Consider the following 24083-nt stretch of genomic DNA (forward strand, 5'->3'; position numbering starts at 1 on the left):
GGAAGAGTCCACCGAGCCCATTTAGAAAACCACAGGCGCTTTGAGAAGCCAGGGGCAAAGCCCTTAAATTCAGGCATTCTTCATGCAAAGTCAGACTGACATCGTGGGAGACAGATTGGTCCAGAATTTCCTGCGTTACTTTATCCTTGAACTCCACGCCTACCGGAAGAGGTTCGTTTGTCTTGTCGGGTTCCGCTCAGCTGTTAGGAAATACAACAGGAGTCAATCAGTGATGAAGGCTGTCTGAGCTACCCAATCAGGTGGGCCGAGGGAGGAGGGCACTTCCTGTGTCATGGCGCCAAAATGAGCACTGAGTTCATTGTTGGGAGGAACAAGTTGATTAAACCGCTTGTTTTCTAAAACTTCTACTGTCGGTGATTCAGAGGATACCAGGAGACCCTGAGACCACGCAATGGTGACGTTATAGGACGGGAGGTGGGGATGGAGTGGAATAGGGTGCGTTCCGGATGGAAATGCTCAGAAACGGCTTTGATGATGTGTAGAACAGCTCTGCTCAGCTCCAGACGCCGAGGTCTCCCTGGTCTTGGGCGCTGCATCTTCATCTAACATTTTCCCCCTTGCCCAGTCAGGAACAATTCAGGGTCTGTAGCATACAAACAGTGTGCTTCGACACTGCTGCTCCAGCATAGCTTCTTGATCAGCGGTAGGCAGAGCTTTGTCTCAACTGGTCTGGAGAGAGCAGGCGCTTTGAGGGAACCCTGAATTTCAGAGTGAGCAGTGCAAAATTCTTCGCTTTCATTTTATGTTAGGCCTCTAGTCATAATGATGTTATTGCATGAACAGAATTCATGGTCTCACAACATTGAGTAGTGAGGTCGCAAACGAAAAGAAGGATGTTGGTAGAAATTTTATTGGAAATAATCAGAAGAATAGCTCTGTGATTTCTAGAAGTGTCCCGAGTGAGTGGCCCGGTGGCCGCTCAATCCAGAGCTAATTATAGATAAGCAGAGCCCAAAGAATGCTCAGCTGTTTAGTGGCCGCCTATCACAGATCCTCTGTGAATTTAAAACAACCACTTTGAACTCAGGCTGTCTCACCCGTTTCTTGGGCTTGCATTGTTAAAATGAAACTGGGATTTTCGTGGAAAATTAGAAGGTCAGTAGGGAGTTGTTCCATTCCTTTTAGTACCGAAAGCGCTGTTTCCTGCTGTGCAGAAAATGTACTCTTGGTCCACAGTGCTAGGAATTTTCTATGCTCATTTTAATTTTTATCAGAATGATTAACTTCCCACCTCTGTACTAATACCTAACCAGGTATTAGTACCTCTGTACGTTCCTAACCAGGTGCCTTATTTAAAAGGTAACTAAATAAAATATTATAATTAGGCCTTAGATTACAATACTGAGAAAGATGATGTTAATGTATTATGAAGGGAGTGCAAAGTATTCCTGCTAAGGAGAACTTCCTGGGGGAGCTGCCTGTTAAGCCCACACTTAGATGGGCATCTTCAGGGATGTGTACATGTGCTGTTGGTATGAGTGGAAGGGGAAAGGGGCATCATTTATGAACTAATTCCTTTGTAGTCTGTGAACTGTTTCTAGGCATTGTTTTAAAAATTAAAACACTTAGGGGCTGGGGATTTAGCTCAGCGGCATAAGCACCTGCCTTGCAAGCAGGCGGTCCTGAGTTTGATCCCCAGTACCAATAAAAAAAAAATTTAAAACACTTGAGTTCGATCCCTGGTACCAAAATAAATAAATAAATAAATAAAATTATTTAATAAATTAATTAAAAATAATTAAAATACTGAATGAGATGTTTTTATAAATTAAGTACTGAAGTAAGGGTAAATACCCATAGTTTAAGGTCTGCAGGCATATGAATAAATAGAATAAAAGGATTTTTCAAATATGTAAGATCAAAGGGGAGTAAAACAGAAATGAAAGAGCAAGGGATTTTGCAGTATGGAAAAAATCAGTCACTACAGCAGTAAACTTCAGAAGTCACATTATTCATAGTGCATTAATAAGTGAAGGATTATCTGTTTTCTTGTTCTGAGATTGGGTCAAAGATCACAGAACTAAAGAAAGGAGGTCAACTTAGTAATAGATAAATATTTCTTCCGTGGGTACTAATCAGCTCATCTAGCCATTTTTGAGGCAAAATTAGAAATAGGAAACTGGTGTTATTGTAAATTTAAAAATAGGGTAGACATCATCGTTGATGTAAAATGGGAAAGAGTTTCTTACATATTTTTTTTTCGTATACTATTTTTGTGTACTAAAAATTTCAAGATGTGTTTGGTCTTTTTCATTGTATAGGGAGTGAATTTAGGGATTTTTACTCTGGTTTGCAACATGCTAAATTTTAAAATTTTTTCTCTGTATTTTTTTTTAATTTTTGAAAGCGATTTCACTAAGTTCTCCAGGCTTGGGAGAAATTTTGATAGTCTCCACCCCCTTAACTGTTGGTAACATTGTTGTGTGCCACCTTGCTAGTTTAACATTGGGGTCTGCTGTTACCATGATGTAACCAAGATTTCAGTGCTTTGTACAAGTAGACATCACTGGGCAGGGTGCTCAACACCTTTAATTCCAGCTACTGGGGAATCTCTGACTGGAGAACTTAATCATTCAATGTAAGATAAATATTTTACTGTAAGTTAACTTGCCTAATGTGCAGGAGGTCATGATTTAAGTCTCTAGTATTGAAGAGAAAAAGAAAAGTTACTTAGTGCAAATCTTTTAATTTTGAAATTTACTCATTCTACACACTAGTGATACATGGTGCAGTACCTCATGGTGTTGGATAGCAGTAGTGAGTCACTGCTCTGTCAGAAGCAGAACACCATAGGTCAACAGCCAGTGATTTACACTGTATTGTATTCAATAAACTACATGAAATAGTGGAGATATTTTAATGAATTTTGTTGCTTTGGTTGATTTTGTTTTGGGGACAAAATACCCAACACCCAAAATTAAGGAAGGAAGGATTTATTTAGCTAACTGTGTAGAGGTTTCAGCCCCTAGTCAGGTAGCTCTGAGGCAGGGTAGCATGGCACAGGGACAACAGTTAAGGTGGCAGAAGACTACAAAAGCAGTCAGAGAAAATGGAGAACAAGAAGTCTCTTATCCTCCCTTATGCTGTATGCAGGCTGCCCTCCTCTAACCAGGGCGGGTGTAGCAATTCCAAAATCCCCATCCCCTCCTTTTGCACAGGATGAGGATATTTACAAAGTAAGGGCCCTGGGTCCCTTCAGTGACTTAATTGAACTAAACTTCTCAAGTTGACATAATGTACCAACCATAACACTGGTTTTGAGTTAGATAAACTACCCCAAATACAGATCAAGGTCTGTGTGTCAGGCAGGTTTGAAGAATCCAAGGTTTAGCCATTATGTTTGGTGAATCTGGTACATCCTATGCTTTTTCAATACATTTTATCTTTATCTTTGCATTGATGAAGATTTTCTCTTTCCAACTTAAATGGCATCTATAGACTCATTTGTTCAACTCTTCATATAGTCCTTTGTAGAACATGACACTCACCAATTTTTTTTTTTTTTTTTTTTTTTTGTGGTACCAGGGATCGAACTCACAACTTCGCCCTTGCCAGGCAAGTGCTTATTCCGCTAAGCTAAATCTCAGGCCCCAATTATTTCTTGTGTGGGATGCCATGTTAGTTTTTCCTGAGCAACCAAATTAGGACAGTATAATACTGTTTGGAAAAGAAAAAAACACTTGGTTTTTTTTTTCTTTGTTTTGTTTTGATTTTTTTTTTAATTATAAATAAGTGCCCCACTCTGGTCACACTGTTTGAATAACATCCCCAGCTTAAGGGAACAGGATGGAATTTTCCAGTGAAAGCATACAGGGCTAAGTAGTTAGAACACAACACACCAATCATGTGCAAGGTTGATTGGAAAACATTTCCATTTCTAGTTTAATTTATGCTGATCATAGGAACCTTTCTTACTGCCTTAAACTTGGATCATCATCTTTCTACACTGGAACTTTTCCTCCTGAAAGCATTTTAATTTCAAAGCTTGTATCTGTACTCTATTAACATAGTATTAGAAGATATGCATTGTCTATGTGCAGGACATATTGTGCTCTAGATATATTTATTTTTATAGTGACCTTATAAGCTCCACTTATATTTGAATTAGTAGCTCTTGGTGAATCATCTGATAGAGAAGTGTAATATTTTGTCACTTCACACAGCTAAAATGGGACAAAGACACACTTGTGTCTTCAGATAGAGAGCTAGATTCCTGTAGTGTGCTCTCCGCTCTACTAGGACATTTTGGTTCCTCTGTTATCATATTTCCTTATTGGCTGACTGTGCCCATTATTTCTGTTGCTCAGGGAGACTGAATTATGGTACACTAAGAGTGGTGCATCCAAAAAGCCATGTCTTTATGGACTGGTTTAGGAAGTTCTGGGAGTAAAGTAACTAAACAGAAAACTCAAGAGTTTAAAAACCAAGAAAGCATAGTATGATGACCAAACTTTTAAATATATTCAGATGGAACTGTATAATATTAATACTGTGTGAACATTTTCAGGGATAATTTATTGGTTTTGCATATGGCACCACTGTTAGCATCTACATTTTCTTGCAGGTGATCTTTTATTGTATACCTACAAATGTCATTGGTACACAGTAAATAAAGTTTCCACCAGCTTATGTAAGTGTTGTGAAAAATTTACCAGAAGTCTGCACCAATGAAGTTGAGAATGACTGCCTGGCCAGATGTTGAATTGTATGGAGTTTATTGTAGCTGTTTGAAGAACACTCTGAGGAATGCAGACTTTAGGGGAGGCTGGATAAGTTTTAGAGTGGTACTGAGCCTAAACTCTGTCCAGGTGCCAGACTTGGGATTTATGTGCAACGTAGCATGGACAGTGTAAACTGTCACACCTAAGGAGAGGCCAATAGCACTGATTTTATCTATAACACTTCCAGCAAATATATGTGGTAGTTTCTTTCTTTGCCTACAATATGCTATTCACCTCTGGAGACAGGAACTGTGTCTCTAATAATGCCACTGAATTCTGGCACTGTCACAAGTTGAAGTCTGATTTCACAGTTGTACTCTTGCAATTGCACTAGAGCTCCTTTAGGTCTTCTGCTAGTCAAATTTACATTCCAGACTTCCTTTTACCCAACCTGGCTGATAGGATTATTTCCAGAGGATGAAAAATATTTCCAAAAGATGAGGAGTATAAAACAAAAGAGGCCTTTATTCTGGGAACACGGGGAGAGAGGATTGGCATGCTGGCCACTGGAATCTGGCGATCTCTCTCACGCGGACACGTGGTGTGGGGGAATATAAGTAGCCTAAGCTTAGGGGAGTGCCCTAAGGCCCTTAGAGATGCACAGGTATTTCATTGGCACACGTTTGGTGCCAGGGGCAGATTCCGAAGGGTGGGGGGTATAGGGTTACAGGTAAATCTCTAGGGGCAGGGGAATTCCGGCTGAGGCTTTTTCTGGCAACAGTGTCCGGTCTGGGTCAACAAGCCTTTCATATCCCATCTTATGATTATTACGAAAAGGGGCAAAGATTTCTCTCTTTAACTATTTCCTGCTGGCAGGGGGCGCTGTACTGGAGCCTAGGGGAGTCGACGGGATGAAGGTTGATGCCCAGGTAGACACTGACGCCAGGTGTTTTAGCCAGGACAACTTCACTGGTGAATGTAGGTATGTTAGACTGAAAAAAAACAGACAAGATGTTATGAGGAGACATGGCACTATCATATTTAAGGACCCAGGTGAGGTAGAAGGAAAGGTGTCTTTGATTTAGACATGTTGCTTTATTAGGATGACGTTGAGGTAGGATCATTATCACAGCGAGGTAGAATTCTGAAAAATAAGTGTGAGGTTAGAAGGAGTGAAATTATGAGAGGTCATTACTCCCCCATCCGAAGGCATAAAAGTTAGGAGGGTAGGTGTGTAAAACTTGTCTCCGGTCTAGGAGTTGAGCTGGAAAAAATAGGGGGAGTAGGGGAGACGGTGGCTGTACCAGTATAGGGAAGATAAGGGCTTAGGCTTTCAGGGATGTCACATTTAACCAGACAGCTGAGGGTAGAAAGAACCACGACAGTTATCACATAGAACATTATAAAGATGATCTTATGCATGATGTGGGAGTCTCTAGGAAAGACTGTCAAGAGTCCTGCTGTAAAAATGATCATTAATAGAGCGTAAGAGATTGGGAACCAAATTGGATAACAAAACATGACTTAGCCTGTTAACTGCGGCTGTGAGGCCTTTGTGAGACAGAGACAGGTAGGTGACAGAAGATGAGATGACCACTCAGAATGATCAAATTGAGGCTAGGAGGGCACCTCTTAGCCTGAGTGATATGAAACCAGGATGGGAGTCCAGCAACTTTGACTGCTGTAGGGGTAGCCAAGTAGATCAGGTAAGGGCCACTCCACCTTGGTTGTAGTCTTGTGGATTTAGAACATTTGAGATAAATTAGATCTCCTGGGGATATGGGAGGATCTGGTTTGGCCTCTCCAGAGGGTTGTGGAAGGCAGAGATCAGCATCTTGTCGCAATAGGTGTCAGAGGAAGGAGAGGACTGAGAGATAGTCAGCCAGGGGAGGGAGATTTTGGGGAGCAGGAAGATTGGGGAGCCATACATAAGTTCAAAAGGACTTAAGAAAGTAGGAGCCCGGGAAGTGCCCTAAGCTTGGCTAAGGCTAAGGGCAAAGGTTGAGGCCAAAGTTGGTGTAGTTCTAAAGTGAGTTTTGTAAGGTGTGTCTTTATGAGGCCATTTGCCTTTTCTACTTTTCGTGAGGATTGTGGATGGTATGGAATGTGTAGGTGCCAGGTGATGTGCAAGCTCAAGGGTATCTGTTGAGTGATCTGAGAAATAAAGGCGGGACCATTATCTGACTGAATACTATGAGGTAGACCAAACCTCGGAATGATTTCTTGTAATATGATTTTGGTAACTACATCAGCAGTTTCCCTGGTTGTGGGAAAGGCTTCTGTCCATCCGAAAAGGTACAAACAAAGGTGAGAAGATATTTGAGAGTCTTGTGGTGGAGCATGTGTGTAAAAATGTATCTGCCAGTCCTGACCAGGGGTGTGCCCCGAAATTGATGGGTAGGAAAGAAAGGGGGTGCCATGCGTCCCTGAGGAGAAGTCCTGGTACAGAAATCACAGGTGTGAGTAATCTTAAGAATGAAAGCTTTTAGAGAAGGGTGTGTGATTGTTGGGGCTAAGAGTTTGTATAGGGCCTGTGATCCTATATGAAAACAGTTGTGTAAGTCGGTGGTGATGTCTGAGGCCTGTTGATGTGGGAGAACAAGTTTAGATCCCTGAAAAATCCATCCCTGAGTGTTTTGTGTGTAACCTGGTTTATGAAGTAACTGTAACTGCTCTGGTGAATAATTGGGCTGAGGTAGACTATTTGGGACTAACGGGAGAAGATGAGAAGGGCAGGGCCCTTGTGCAGCTAACTTGGCTTGTGAGTCTGCAAAGGCATTGCCTTGAGCAATAGGATCTGTAGAGCTTTGGTGTCTTCTGCAATGGATGACTGCTGCCTGCTTTGGAAGTTGGGCTGCCTCTAGAAGCTTAAGGATAAGGAGAGCATTAATAATGGGGGTTCCTTGAGTGGAAATAAAACCCCATTCTTGCCAGATAGAGGCATGAGAGTGCAAAATGCTAAATGTATACTTTGAGTCAGTGTATATATTTATAATCTTGTCTTTTGCTAGTGTAAGGGCAATAAGTTCTGCCCTCTGGGAAGAGGTCCCAGGTGGCAGTGGATTTGCCTCTATAACTTTTGACTGGTTAACTATTGCGTATCCTGCCTTCTTTTGGTTGTCTGTGTTTGTTGAACTGCCATCTATGAACCATGTGTCAAAGGCCAAGGAGAGAGGTGTGCTACTGATGTGAGGGAAAGGAGTGGGAGTCATCTGTAAAAACTCTATACAGTCATGGTGAGGATGGTCCTCTGAGGTAGGAAGTAAGGTGGCTATATTTAGAGGACCACTAGTTGCAATAGAGATGCAAGAGTCTTGAGAGAGAGCTAAGTGTACTTGTTGAAGGCGAGAAGGGGTCATTAGGGCAGGGAGCACCTTATGTGCGATAAGGTCACGTAGGTGATGAGGTGAGTGTACCTAATGTAAACGTTTTAGCTTCCTGTGTCAGGAGGGCTGCAGCTGCAAGAGCTCGGAGACAAGGAACCCATCCTTTTACTGTGTGATCTGTTTTGATAAGTAAGCTACTGCTTGAAAAGAAGGTCCCTTTTTGTGTCCTAGTACACCTATAGCATTGTGGCCCTGACAAGTAGTGTATAGGATGAAAGGTTGGGTGGGATCAGGAAGGGTAAGAGCTGGAGCTTTTAGGAGAGCCTCTTTTAATTTTTTAAAGGAGGCATGTATGGGCTAGTAGGGTCCAGGGGTTCTGATAAGGGACCCTTAGCAGCCTTGTAGAGGGGTTGAGCTAGGGCTGCAAAGTTAGGAATCCAGAGACGAAAGAAATTAGCTAAACCTAAGAAAGATGTAACCTGCCGTTTAGTTGTGGGCACCTGGAGATCATGAAGAATTGCCTTACCATCTGAGGTGATGGAGCGAGTGGTGGGGGTGAGAGCAAGACCTAGGTATTTGACTTTTGGGGAGGCTATCTGGGCTTTGGCGGGAGACACCCTGTATCCACGGCTAGCAAGGAAATTAAGAAGACTGGCTGAGTGGTGTATGGCTAACATGGGATGGAGAACATAATAGGAGGTCATCTATGTACTGAAGAAGAACACTAGGTTTGAGATCGAGCTCTGTGAGGTCAGTAGCAAGAGCCTGACTAAAGAAGTGGGGACTATCCCTGAACCCCTGGGGGAGTACTGTCCAAGTAAGTTGTTGAGACCTGAGAGTGTCTGGGTCAGTCCATGTAAATGCAAAGAGGTTCTGGCAATCAGGGTGTAGGGGGATAGTGAAGAAGACATCTTTAAGATCTATAACTGTAAAGTGAGTAGTGGAGGGAGGGATATGAGAGAGCATGGTATAAGGATTTGATACCACTGGGTAAGTTGGGGTAACAGCACTGTTAATTACCCTAAGGTCCTGTACCAGGTGATAGGACCCATCAGTCTTGAGTACCAAGAGAATGGGAGTGGGTTAAGTGGGTAGGTTTAAGAAAACCATTGTCTAAAAGCCGCTTAATGATGGGTTTAAGTCCCCTTAAATGTTGGGGGGCTATGGGGTATTGGGGAATGCAGGGAAAAATTGAGGGATCCTTGAGATGGATTAAAACAGGCGTGGCATGTGTAGCCAGAGTGGGATTGGATGTGTCCCAAACCATGGGGTCAACCAGAGAAGGAGGAAGAGGGGAGGATGGCTTTGCGATGCATTGTGAGGCAGTTTGGAGGATTAGGGCTGTGGGGAGAGAGAAAGTAAAGGAAAAATTGAGCTTTTGAAGAAGGTCTCTACCTAAAAGGGGTGTGGGACATGTTGGAATTATTAGGAAGCTATGGGTAAAGAAAAGAGTCTGGAATCTACACGGGATAGGCCCAGTCTGCAAGGGTTGATTTGGCTGGCCATCAGTGCCCACAACAGAAATCAGAGACTTAGTACAAGGTCCTGAAAATTCAGGAAGTACACTATATGTGGCCCCCGTATCCACAAGCAGAGATATTATTTTGCCTGAGACCTCCATTGAGACTCGGGGCTCTGTCAAGGTGACTGGAGTAGGGGCTGTGAGCCCCATCAGTCTTCCGCAGCAAATCCGAGCAGGTCAGTCAGCAATGAATCTGGCATTGACCAAGTCTCCTGTGAGGGTGAGGGATTAGAGGATGGCCTAGTCGCTCGCTGGCGCTTAGGACAATCGCTCTTCCAATGCCCTTCATCTTTGCAGTATGGGCAGGGCCCAGGAGGAATGCCATGGTTGGGGCAGTCTCGTGCCCAATGTCGTTGTTTGTCGCATTTGAAGCATGGTCCAGGCAGGACTCGGGCAGCCACACCTTGTTGTGGATTTTTTGTTTTGGGAGCCCCAAGTGCCACTGCTAAGAGGTCAGACTGATATTTAGCAAACTTTAACCTCTGAGCTTGCTTTTCCTCTTTCTGAAGCTTGTCTCTATTGTTGAAAATACGGAAGGCTAATTTAAGTAGATTTCCTTGTGGAGTTTGAGGGCCATGTTCAACCTTTTATAATTTTGCACGAATATCAGGAGCAGACTGTGAAATAAAATAGGAGTTAATAACAATTATCCCTTCATGAGAGTCTGGGTTTACATTGGTATATTTAATTAAGGTTTCCCGAAGCCGATTTAGAAACACAGCCAGGTTTTCATTAGCCTCCTGGACCTGTTCTAAAAGCTTATTATAATTAGTGTGTTTGTGAGCGATCTTATTAAGGCCCACAATCAGACACTCGATCATCTTATGTAATTTTGTTGAACCTTGACCATTTTGATAGTTCCAGTTAGGTTCTTGGTCTGGCACAGCTACAGGCCCAGGGTCATTGTCAGTAGTATTTGCCCTGTGCCTGCGGTCAGCCTCTTCTCGAGCTGCTTGCCACAGCTGATTTCACTCTTGTGAGCTAAGGGTGGTATTTAAAATCACATAAATATCTTTAAAATGCAAATCATAACAATGGGTGATAAATTCAAATTGCCTGATATAATTCTGTGGGTCACCAAAAAGCTGCCCAATTTATGGGTAATCTGAGACAGATCAGAAAGAGAAAAAGGCACATGAATATTAACGAGGCCTTCAGGGCCAGCTTGCCCCCGATGTGGCAGCAGAGCCTAAGGAGAAGAATGTGGAGGAGCTATTGTGCAGCTATCTGCCCGGTAGACGAGTGTGAGTAATTATCTGAAGAGCGGCTACAGGGTGGCTGCCGCTTACCCTATGAGGAGGGAATACAGGCAGATGGCATTGTGCTGTGTGCCTTGAAACGAGCGCAACAAGGCTGCTGTTGCTGTTCCCAAGAGGAGCCACAAGAGGGCGCCCATTGACCGTGAGACCAGAAAGAACATGGTGGCACCCTGTCACCATGACGGCATGCCACGTGACCCCTCTGAGCATGGCTGCGGCCCATCGCCATAGCTACTATCTGAACCTGGTGGCCCTACATTGCCACGTGGCCCGTCTGAACTTCCAGAACATGGCGGCATCCTGTCACTATAGCAACTAACTGAACATGGTGACATTCCGTCAACACGTGACCCTTCTGAACTTCTAGAACATGGCAGCGGCTCCCCCTCCCCCGTGACCATGGCAACTAACTGAACATGGTGATGCTCCATTGCCACATGACCCGTCTGAACTTCCAGAACATGGCGGCTGTTTACGGCACAAGCTAGAAAAATCACACTGTGTGCCGGAGGGGCACAATGAACGTGACCTAGTGTGGTAGGCGAGCGGTGAGAAGGTATCAGAGGGCAGAGCAGAGCTGCCAGGAGAAGCCTGTATCGAGGAAGGTGGAAGGAGGAGACGATCGCACAGCAGGAGGTACCTGTGACGCATTGGGCCCAGGACTGCTGAGAGAACCCGGCATGGAGGAGGGGAGAGGGATCCGGCGGGAGGTAACAGCAGGGAACGAGTTGGGGAGTAAGCAGACCGCGGCAAACACCAGAGGAACATCCTCAAGCGAATCTTGAGGGCAAGATGGAAAAGTTTGAGCCGCGGTAGAGTTAGCTAAGAGGATCTCAGTGGGAGCATAAGACTTAATGAAGGATTGGTGTGTTCTCAGAACCAAAAGTGCCTCAATGTACGGGAGCTCTATGACTCTGTCTCTGTCTTTTTTTGAGACATGATCTTGCTGTGCAGTTCAGGTTGGCCAGAGGCTCACTTTGTAGCCCAGGCTGGTCTCAAACTTGCAAAGATCCTTCTGCCTCAGCCGCCTGAGTGCTGGGGTTAAAGGAGTACATCATTATGACCGTCCAGTTAGAGGTTTTTAAAGTATACTTTTGTATGTACAAGTTTAATTAAGTCTTTGTCTCTGATGATTGATTCATTGTCAGTTCTCTTTTCCCTTTTCATAGATCCAGTAGAAGGACTCAATATTTCAACCCACTGGGTAATTATAAACAAAATTGACAAAAAAAAATTGCCTTGAAAATTTCACTTTCTAAACATTTCTTAGTCTTTCTGCATGCCAGTTATAAGTTATCCTGAATCTACCAAGCTGATCCAGCCTCTGAGCATGTTATTAACATTTAAGCACAGAATTTTCACTTGAGAGATCTCAGGCATCCTAGACATCACACCACAGCACTGCAAGGTCACCCACATTTAGAGAAGCACAGTTCATAAAGGTTAAATCTTAAGTGCGGTCTCTGTGCCCAGCATGAGATGAATGGACAAAGAATATGTACAAATTATACACAATTTACTACTACTATGCCATGATGAGGGATGAGTTTGAGGTATTTGTTGGAAAATGAATGCATTTTGAGACTATAACATTAAGTGAACTAAATCAGTCAAAAGCTTTTAATGTCTGAAGCATTTAATGGTTTCACTTATGTGAAAACAGTATATAAAGTGCAAAATATAAGAGAGATAGTAGGAAACAAGTTGAAGAGCAAAAAGGAATTTATTATAATCTAGCATGGACAGTGTACCTAAAAGCGTGCCTTGATTTAATATAATTTTCTTGTGAGTTCTTTCATGGAGTTCCCCATTTGCCTGGCTGTTAATCTGCATACATGATAATCAACTTTCTAAGAACTTGTATGAGAAATAAAAAAGAACTAATGCTAACAAAAGGAAAGATCTTGGATGCGAAGGAGAAATAAGTAAGATTCATTTTGTATGCACATGTACCAATTCCTCACAGTAAATGTAAACATTATATACTGCACCTATGTACTAATAAAAATTATAGTTTAAACTCTAAGAAAAAAAAGAGTCTCAGAACCTCTTGGGTCATAATCTCTAGAACACTGCCCAATAATATGGTATGTGTGTCATTTTATTTTCTGTGCCATTACAGGCCTTTGATTCTAGTCACACCAAGTAATTCAGTAATATATATCTAAAATGTCATCACAGGTAGTGTAACATAGCTTCACATTTATAATTTCAATTGAATGGTGTGATTCATCTTCAGAAGGATTCAAATGCAGGGCAGTTGCACATTTTGGAGGGGAGAGGAAATTCTAGGATGCTTAGGATTTATAGTAGAACTGACTGCATGCATTAGTTGAGATGTCTGTGTGCAGAGTTTTTAAAAATATTTATCACTGAGAATAGAGCCACTGGGGCATATACTAAATTGGAATGCTGAAGGAACCAGTGCACTGGAAAAAATGGGCAATTCAATTTGATTTGTTCTTTCTATAAATTTTGTCATTTAAAATGAGTTTTTGGCATCTTTGACTTACCATAACCAAAAATTGTTTCATTGCTTCTAGCCTATGTGCAGTGTGAAGTATTCTTGACTATAACAAGCAACAGTATATTATAAACTGGTATCTCACAGATTGTTTTGTGGGTTTCTTCTTTCTGGGGATGTTACTGATTGCCATAGGGCTCTTATTGTAAAATGTATGCTTTTTCGCTTACAACAGTCAGTACAATTAGATAATAAATGCTATCTATGAAGAGTATATGTAAAGATCATGATTAGCAAAAAAAAAAAGACTTACTTATTTTTTATGACCATAAATTGTGCTGTGTCCCCTTGATGAGTAAGAACCACTTAGCCCATTTGTAAAGCTCAATGTTTCTCTGTGGACAACTGGTTTATAGGGCACAAATGCAAGAGGGATAACCCACCCTGTATGTCATTCAAAAGGAACAATAAGCTTATATACTGGATGGAGTGAAAAGGGAAAATGAAGTCTCCCCATTTTTCTGTGGATGATCTCTGGTATTTGCCAGAGATTTGCCATTTGTTATGGGTCTCATTACTTTAGGCTTCTACATCAGTTCTTCTACCTTTGAAAAAAGAGTCTTCAGCAGAGAAGGAGCTTGAGGGGGAGGAGCCATGCACCAGCTATAATCTCATAGATCATGTATTAATGTCACTCTGACACTCAGACGTGCTTACTAATCCTAGGTATCTCTCAAACCAAGAAACGTGATGATTGAAGTTTAACTGTTAAGGAAAGAACATCACTTTGGAAAAGGTAATATACCTAAGAAGAGAAACTTTAAAACTGTGAGGAGGAAAGAGGATATTGTGGTAAAATTACTGTGCTAAATTCTTAGCTGTGACAGCCTCCTCACAGGGCAGTGATTGAGGGTGCGCTACACTGCAGCTGTCAGTGTGACCAGGAGTCATTAGTTGTTAGAAATTTGGGTTTCTGTAAGTTGCCTCTCTGAAGCACGTGAAAATGTTATTTTCCTTTTGATTACTTTACATTAATACTACTAAAAAATTACAACAGTTTTTTGTTCATTAAATAATTATATTCCCTATTGGCATGCTGTTATTTTCTTTATGAAAAATGATTAGATTGAAAAATAAAGATGAGAAAATCTGTAACATGAACCTAAGTGTCTCATTACTCTTTTTTTTCTTTTTTTTTTTTTTTTTTTTTTTGTACCAGGAATCAAATTCATGACCTCGAGCTTGCCAGGCAGGCTCTTATGCTGCTGAGCTAAATCCCCAGGCCCTCATTAAATTTTCTGCTCTCAGAATACATTAGTACATTGCCTGTAACCCAAATCTTCAGTGGATTCATTGGTATTCTCTATCTTTAAACCTGGAAGTACAGTAGTGGAGCTGTGAGCCCACCAATAAGAACTCCAAATATAAAAAGCCCTCAGAGTGCAGTAAGGAGACACAAGCAGCCAGACCATGCTTAGAGCACATCCTGCTTCACATCAGCACTACAGCAGGCTGGGTCAAGTCAGTGTCCTTGGGAGGAAACCTCGGCTGGCCAGGGATTTTACAGTCTCCCACTTGGGCTTCTCTTGAGCAGGTAGTAAATTGTCTTATTTTCCTTCTGGCTAAGTTAGTAGCACACCAAGCAGCTTTGCATCTGTGAGGAAGAGTTTGGGTGTATGAAAAGTCAAATGAGATATGCAGGCCAGAGAATAAAATCCTCCTTTTCAGGAAGCTAAGACATAAGCTCACAAAGTATTGCTGAGACTCGCATGCTGACTCAGCCTGACTCGTTCTGTAGCTTCCAGGGTAGCATGGGAAGCAGCTGGCAGAGCTCAGTCCCCAAGAGGTGATGGTGTAGGACCAAATGAGCAAACACAGGAGTAAGAGTTGTGTTGGAGACATGGGTTCTTGTTATAAATGAGCAGAATCAGGATTTGGGCTTCAGCACATTGGCTGAGAAATCTTTGTTCTTGTTAACACTCTAGTACACATCAGGTCTTTTCTGGTCCTCAGGATGAAGCTGAGGTTTCGTCAGGAGCTAAGCATCCTGTCCTGTGTGAGACCGTTGACTTTACTGTGGCAGAACCCTGATGTTTCCCGCTGTGTGCCTACAGCCCCACTTTTCTCCACACTGTGCAGTGGGCAAGAGGGTTGAGGGGAGATTCCCAACCTGTGTAAAGTTTCTGTGCGAGTGAGACTGGGCTGTGTTCTGTTATTCTTTCATTCATCAACACATCAAGTATCATAGTTTTGTATCTGCAGTATCCACTAACTGTCTCCTAAGTGTGAAAATTGAATGGTGTATGTGGGCCCTGTCTCTCAGTGGACACATTCACCAATGAGTTCAGTATCAGAATGTGTGGGTGGGATGGGGAGTTGGCGATTGGTTACTAGGGTCCTGGAACAGTGTACTCTTCTCTGTCTTAGTCTCTTCTTTCTGGCTGCCGTCATTGTTTTGAGTTCCTTTTCCTCCACTCCCACTTTGCCATGCCATTGCAAACTTGGAACAAGGAGAACAGGAACTGAAAAAATTAGTCAATATAATCCCTGGTTCTTTAAGTTGAGATTGCTGAATATTTTTCCTAGTTACAATAAAGTGGCTAAGGCATCTAATTATGCTAAATTTCTAAAAGTTGGAATATGAGATCTCAAACACAAGTTGTTTTCTGCTCTCTGGGCATTATTTTTAAGGTGGTATAATTCCAAAATTACCAAACACTTCCACATAATCTTAAAGTCATTAAAAGGTGTTTAAAAACCACACAAAGGCCTGGGGATTTAGCTCAGTGGCGTAAGTGCCTACTTGGTAAGCATAAGATTGTGAGTTCAATTCTCTGTACCACTAAATAAATATCACACAAAACTTACAAAATGCTGTTTAGCGTTGTCTGTACTAAATATCATTACTGGAGTCCTTGCCAACCATACTAAAGCTCCTTTGTTACACAATGACTAGTAAATAAGCTGTTATAGTTTGTAATACCAGAAATTAGATGATATGTTTTCAATTTAAATAAGGGAAGATAAATGTAATGCCATGAAGGACAATTCACAGGGGATTGCCTTTCAAACACACCTTTTAAAACCCCTTAGAGTAAGGTACTCAGATATGCACATAATTCATCTTTTAGTGCAGAAAGAAAAATACTATTGCTCACACAATTTCTGTAGTTCATTGATAGTGCATAAACTGTGTCCACAAAGGACAAACTGAATGAGGTAAGCACTTTGGTGATAAACAGTATTGGATTAGGGCAAAACATCAGGTGTACCTATGCATACCTGTCAGTGGGAGGCACAAACAAGTTTTCTGTGTCAGAAGGGACAAGGAGGAACACATAGCATGTGGGAAAGCAGGGGATGAAAGAAGACAGAACAATCAGCTCCTGAACCAGGAATTTTCCCTTAGGATGTCTTACTGGATACTGAACCTCGCACTTTTATTCTGTGTCACAGCTAGCCTTTTATGTGGTTGGTTTTATTGTTTTGAATTTTCATAGTGGGCCTGAGCTGGAGCTCAGGCCAAGCTGGGCATTGATTTCCTCTAGCCGTCTAGAATGGCATGATCATAAATGAAGATCACCAAGTAGAACTATAAAGGAGGATCACAGTTAAATTCAACCTCATCAGTTATTCCTTTTAATATCAAGAATGTTGGAAATGTCCATTGACAATGTGTGAGAGTCATTCTGAAAGACTTCCTTGGAAACATGATACCCTAGACAACTATCTGCGAATATGACATTAATTTCATATGTGGTAAATTTTTTTAAGTGAAATTGTCCCTGTATTCTGGAGGAGAAAATCTAAGGCTATCATTTCCTTTTGTTTTTTTTTTTTTTTTTTTGAGATAGTAAAATACAGCAGAACACGGCAGAACTAAGTCAATAAGGCTTTGCAATATAGGAATGCTCTCTTTATCATAAGCCAGTTTGAGGCAATATATTAATTTCTATTAACGGAGTAACTCAATGTGCCACATTTTGAGAACTTCAGAATGATGACTTATAATGAAAAACATCACATGCCTTGAACACCAATCTTCATTTCAGTAAGTATACAAGGACTGTGCTATAAATTTGTCAAAATTCATTTGGAGTGGTGCATTGATTTTGGGAATACCAGTTTTTAATGTAGAATTGGTTCAGCAATCAAAGGAATTAGCAAACAATATACACATAAGTTCAAAAGAAAAGTTGGGAAAAGTCACTGGTCAAATTTCAACTGATTGTGCATGTTTATCTCTGTTTGGTACTGAGATCGTGGACAAAATGCCTTTCTTTCTGGAGATCCATTTGCCATTTCCTCTACTAACTGCAGATTGTAACAAAAGCTGTAACATGAATGTGTTTTATGTAAAGTATGCAAGCTATTACTTGGCTCATGTGTTGAATGTCAGTCTTCTGTAACACTGCACAGTTGTATTTTTTTTTAAATAGAGCAAAGGAATGAATTGTAAGTAACACAATATTTTCTGAAAGTTTTCCTTTTGTGGAGGTTGCCTGACAAAGTCTCAATTTGAAATCTTGATAGGTTTCAAAGTCACCTTATGCTGGACTTTGATCTGGCAATCATCATACTCATGAAAATCCTACTACATCAGCCTCAAAAGTGCTGGGATTACAGGCGTGTTACAGCACATCTTGCTGAAGTTTTCCTTTTGTAATTAATGCCTAATCATTGTGTGATATCTTCATTTTAATGCATTTAATGTATTTTATCCATATCCTTCCCCTCGCTAATCTCACTGAGAAAATCCTAGGATTTCTTATATCTGAGTGCAAGGTGATCATTTGGTGTCACTGAACTATAAGATACTATTCCAACCAGACCCCTATTTCATAGACTCGCTCAAAAATACTATTTTTGCATTAGCATTTTAATATTACTCATGAAGCTTCTTTCTTCTCTTTTTTATTGGTATATTTTAGATGCACACATTGGAAGCATTCATCTTGGGAGTTTGTGCCTCTTCACAGTGTATCTTGCTGCTCCTTTTCTTCTGCTCTCCTCCTTCCCTTCAGACCCTCTTTCTGTCTTTATTTTCTTTTTGTCCTTCTACTCTTTTTTTTCATATCCCTTTTATCTTGCACCCTTTTATTGTTCTCCTACTCATTTAAACATTTTCTTCTACAATTCCTCAAAACACAAAAAACTAGAAAATCGATTTGACCCAGTTATTCCCTTTATTGATCTCTCCCCAAAAGAATTGAAAGTATCATACCTCAATGCTATTTACGTATTTATAATGCTATTTATACTGGCACATTTTGTAATAGCTAGATCTTGAAAACAATCCAAATGTCCACCAGCTTGTGAATGGATAGAGAAGATGTTATTTTTTTTAAATATATAAACAATGGAGTATTACTTTGCCATAAAGAAGTATAAGTTTGAGACATTTCTAGGAAAATGAGTGGACCTTGAGGTCACATTCTCAGTGAAATAAATAGGATACACATGTCAATATCACATGGTTTCACTGCTGTGAAAAATGAAAAATATAAATAAGGAACAAAATGCACATCCTTTATTTAATGTTCAATTATTTGTTTCTTAAAGATTCACATTTCAAAATACTGCTTATGTGCAATACAACAAAGAATGATGTAATTTTCTGAATAATCAGATTTGAAAAGAAGTACAATCTATGGTCTGTCACAGCCCTTCATTAAATATTTTTCTTCCTCATTTTAGGAGAAATCACAATTTGCAGGCTGCCTCTATGAGCTCTGCTTTAGAAATAGTGCACAGACACTTTCTGTGACCCTACCAATCTACCAGTGCCACTATTCTGCTGTTGGTGTAGCAGACAGAAACAAACTAGCATCAGAATTCTGTGAGGAACGACATGCATACACATGGGTTTGGTGACAAAGACATGACATTTATATTTGAAGGAAAAGCTTCAATTCAGATTTTACAAGAGGAGTTAAAGTTCTTAAAGTGTGAGTATGAACCTTCTTCAGGAAATATGTATGTGATTCTTTAGGAGGCAGTGAGCTTGGAGGATGTAACCGTGAACTTCACCAAGGAGGAATGGGCTCTGCTGAATCCATCCCAGAAGAAGCTCTACAGAGATGTGATGAGGGAAACATTGATGAATATAAATGCTGTAGGTAAGGATGACATCAGTTTTTCATATATATAAAGAGAGAGCACTGGTCCATGTTGATGGGTACAGATTCACTAAATAAAACGTAAAACCATTTTGAATATTTCAGTATTTACATTTTGCCATATATGTAACAGTTAACTGCTAGTTTTTAAATAATGATACGGTGACCTTTTGTTTTTCCATGGCTACAATTCAGGAAGGAGTTGGGACTGCCAGCAAATTGAAGAAGAATACAAGAATTACTCAAGAAATCTAAGGTAATTTGTGTTCAAAAGGAAAAGCACTACTAAAGATTCAGAGTTTGAGCAGGAATATTACATGGAAACTACAAATCAGGCCATGTTCGAATTTAATCTCACAGTTTCCCAATTTGCATACTGGTTGATGTTGAATACTAAGTTATTAGTGACATGCAACAAGAGACACTATCTCATGTTAGTATTAAAAGATTCTTTCATAATCAACATGAAAATGTGTGAAGTTGCATTTAGGTATTATGCATAGACATGAAAATGGTAAGTCTTGAACTTTGACAGGAACTCATCTTCAATTTGTTTTGTGTGTGTATATATATATATGCACATGCATCTAAAAGCAACATTAAAAATGCACATGAATGCTAGTGTTAATAGATGTTTGAAAACATATTCCAGAGAATTGTGCTGCATTCATTCATTTTTTTTTTTTTTCTCTTTCTCTTTTTATCGGTACTGGGGATCAAACTCATGACCACTTGCAAGGCAGGCGCTATGCCACTGAGCTAAATCCTCAGCCCCCTGCATTCATATTTTAAAATTCTTAGAATGCACCATGATACATTATAAAAATATAAAAAGAACTATATTTATATTCAATGTACAAATATCCCAATAAAATGAAAGTTTGTATTTCATCCAGGCAAAATTCCCTATGTATATTTTGAAAGGATTTAAAAGTATCTTGGTGATACATATGTACTTATGCTCAAAGCAGAGTAAGGATGGGTATTCACAGTATCTAAGTTATGGAAATAATTCACAATACCTAAGTCCTGGTAGCAGCCTAAATGTTTGTCAATCATCATATGAGTAGAACAGGAGAACATGGGATAGGCTTGACATGGTGGTGCTTCTTATAAGCCCAACACTCGGGGAAGCTGAGGCAGGAGGGTGACAACTTGAATTTCACCCTGCTCAAGTTAATAGTGAGAATTTCTCTCAAAATAAGAACTTAAAAAAAAGAACCAGAAATGTATTTTATTCATCAGAGTCTTTCTATTTCTGAGAACTGAAAAAACATGTGTTATATGTATTGAGCCAATAAAGAAGAATATCCTATCTTTTGGTTAAAAAAAAAAATGAAAGATGGGACTTCACCTCATAATGTTAAATGAAATAAGTCAGACACAGAAAGTGAATTTTCAATGTTCTATATGGTATATTAAAAAATAAATGATGAAATAAAATTAAGAAGTGATAAAATGGGAGAGTGAAGGAGAAAAGTGTAAAAAAAGATCAGTAGGTGATACACCTGTATCAGTGACTTAAATGAAAATTGACCTTGTGTATTGCAAACATAAACCAATTTAAATTTCTTAAATGAATACCATCCTTCAGAAAATGGGCATTTAAGGGTCCTCAGGGCATTCTGCCTGTTCATTCTCAAAATTCCTTAGAAGGCATCAAACAAGAACTTGTCCTGGTAAATTATTAATGTGGAGACCTTTTTTATTGTGATTAATACTGTGTTTGTTCACAGAAAAGAAGAGATACCAAAATGCTATCAGTTCAAAATTTGCAATTCACATGAGAACATATTCCTTTTGACTCCAGATGCTAATGTGGACATGCAGCAAGCTGCTTTAAGGACAGTAAGAAGCCTTGATCCTACAGAGTCCTTGATTGGGCATTTATCACTAAATGTGCCCAGTTTACATCACACGGGAGAGAAGCTACTTGAGTATTTGAAATTTGATGTCAAACTGAGTAAATGTAATGAATATGGAAAACCCTGCAGAGATTTCCAGTCCTTTCAGAAGCATAAAGAGACAAAGACTAGAGAGAAACACCATCAATATGAGCAAATTACAAAATTTTGTTCTGAACTTAGTGAAAAAACTCACACTGCAGGGAAGTCTACTATTGATAAGAAAAGCATGAAAGCCTCCAGCATTCCCAGTGGTTTTCAAATCCATGAAAGAATTCACACTTGTAAGAAACCATATTTATGCAAGCAATATGAAAAAACATTCAATACTCAAACTCATAAAATTTATGAAGGGATTCACATGGAGAAGAAACCCTACGTATGTAAGCAATGTGGCAAGTCATTCAGTAGATACACTCAGTGTCAAAACCATGAAAGTACTCACAAAGGGAAGAAACATGTATGTAAACAGTGTGGCAAAGCTTTCACCAGACGCAATTATTGTCAAATACATGAGAAAAATCACACTGGGGAGAAATCGTACATGTGCAAGCAATGTGGAAAAGCATTCACTCTAAGGAGCAGTTTTAAAAGGCATGAAAGAAATCACACTGGTGAGAGACATGTTTGTAAGCAATGTGGAAAAGCATTCACTACAAAGTACTATTATAAACTACATGAAAACTTTCACACAGGAGAGAAACCTTACGTGTGCAAACACTGTGGGATGGCATTTACTACACATCATTCTTGTCAAAGACATGAAAGAACTCACACTGGGGAGAAACCTTATGTGTGCAGACAGTGTGGGAAGGCATTCAGTAAACCAAAATCCTGTCAAATACATGAAAGAAGTCATGCAGACAAGAAGCCATATGCATGTGAGCCATGTGGAAAAAGATTTTCCAGTAAGTCCTCCTTTTATACACATAGATCCCACACTGGGAAGGAACCCTATGTATATAAACAGTGTGGGAGAAGCATTAAATGAACACATTTTTATAAAACATTTGATAAAAATCACTGGAGAGTGACCCTATGTAGGTTAAGTGTATTGTGGAAACGGGAAGATTTCTCTTTTTTTTTTTTTTGTCTTTCTCCTTTTTATCGGTACCGGGGATCGAACTTCAAACTCACGACAGCCTGCTTGTAAGGCAGGCGCTTATGACACTGAGCTAAATCCCCAGCCCCTAGGAAAATTTCTCTTATTTTGGAGAGTATACACCTATAAATGAAAAATTTGATGCCAGCATTGTTTTCATGGGTTTTCCAGAAAATATACTCCCAGGTGGAGATCTCCTACAATGTATTCGTTCATGTTTTTCAGTAAATCATTTATAAATCACTGAACTATGTATGTGTAGTCTTTACTAGAAAAAATATTGACATATTGTTATGTAAGCCATTGTCTTTGAACTTAATATATGCCGTCTTCTAATAAAACAAGATGAATTAAAATGTATTTCTTACTTCCAAGTAGGGTGTTTATGTAGTTTTGGTTTTGTTTTCACTGTGGGGAAGTATAAGCTGCTAAAAAAATTAATGCTAGTTTTTTATTTATATATGTATGTATTTATTTATTTATTTATCTTGAGACAGGCTGTCTATGCAGTTCAGGCTGGCCTTGAGCTCACTTTGTAGCCCAGGGTTGTCTTGAACTTGCCACAATCTGCCTGCCTCAACCTCCTGAGTGTTGGGATTACAGGTGTGAGCCACCACACCCGGCTAACTCACTAGGCTTTTAACTGTGATAACCCACTATCTTTGATTGTAAGTTATTTGGTATAAATACTTCATATTCTGTATATAAATAGATAACTTTGAATTTGATGTTGTATATATAAGTCCATGCATATTTAGAGATGTGAGCATGTGTTTTTTTAAAAAGCCATTCATTTACACACAACTTGTAGATTTGAAAGTTTTGATTTTTATATCCTAATTAGATAACCACATATATCTCAACATAATTATATAAAGCACATAATTTCACCTATTGAGCTTTCTTGTTGAAGTCAATATAATGATTTATATAACATTTTGATTTCTCACCATCAACTTTTTACTCTTCATGCTTATGTTTTTATGACTTTTAATTTGGTGGTAATTTATTCTGAAGCTTAAACCATACTGTTGTTTCTGTTTGTGACACATCAGATGGACCATGCCTTGTCAGTCAGTGTTTACAGGCTTAAATGTGAGACATATATAAGCATTTACAAGATTGGCTTCCAGTGTCTGCACACATGCTCACATATGGAAGAGCACAGGTCTCTCTGTGTACTGGATATCCAAAAAAGTCCATTTCACTGTCTGGATGCCACTGTATTATCCCGTGCAAGTCTGTGCTGGAAGACTGAATAACCGGTGCTGGAGGCTGAAGAGTCTGCTGGAAGCCAGGAGATGGCTTCCAATGTGAAAGTGAAAGCTAGAAACGCATGGAAGGCTTCTTTCTTTGTTTCTTTTTTCTTTTTCTTTTTCTTTTTTTTTTTTTTTTTTTTTGTACCAGGTACGGAACTCATGACCTTACACTTGGCCAGGCGAGTGCTTACACCACTGAGCTAAATCCCTGGCCCTTTTGTTTCTTTCTTTCTTATTTTTTAATAACATTCTGGAAATTCCTTTCTAGGGTAGGTTTTCCACATCCATACTTTGCTGGGCAAATGTAGTTGCGCATGTAGTACTCAGCTTGACATGATCCGTTAACTGTCGTTGTCCACCCCTGCATCTTCACAACTACACGTTGCTTTAAGCCAGTCTTCAGATACAAGGATGAGTTCATAAATATACCCAACATACTATAATTC

General features: G+C 39.9%; 1 protein-coding gene across 3 annotated transcripts; it reads left to right on the plus strand.

Moving 5' to 3' along the window:
• The first annotated feature begins 265 nt into the window (after positions 1-265).
• LOC100723080 (zinc finger protein 709-like) lies at positions 266-22738 on the plus strand. Of its 3 annotated transcripts, XM_063254178.1 has the most exons (5): positions 272-415; positions 13980-14049; positions 19246-19372; positions 19568-19628; positions 21109-22738. In XM_063254178.1, the coding sequence occupies exons 3-5, from the start codon at positions 19339-19341 to the stop codon at positions 22265-22267; spliced, it is 1254 nt and encodes a 417-aa protein (XP_063110248.1). In that variant the 5' UTR covers positions 272-415; positions 13980-14049; positions 19246-19338; the 3' UTR covers positions 22268-22738. The 3 variants fall into 3 exon arrangements, with proteins under 3 accessions (XP_013004836.3, XP_063110248.1, XP_063110247.1); XM_013149382.3 differs by lacking the exon at positions 13980-14049 and having other exon boundaries at positions 266-415; XM_063254177.1 differs by lacking the exon at positions 13980-14049 and having other exon boundaries at positions 272-435.
• Positions 22739-24083: the final 1345 nt, after the last annotated feature.

Source organism: Cavia porcellus, unplaced genomic scaffold (assembly GCF_034190915.1).
Source record: "Cavia porcellus strain 051 isolate PalLab524CR breed Dunkin Hartley unplaced genomic scaffold, mCavPor4.1 scaffold_8, whole genome shotgun sequence".
NCBI lineage: Eukaryota > Metazoa > Chordata > Mammalia > Rodentia > Caviidae > Cavia > Cavia porcellus.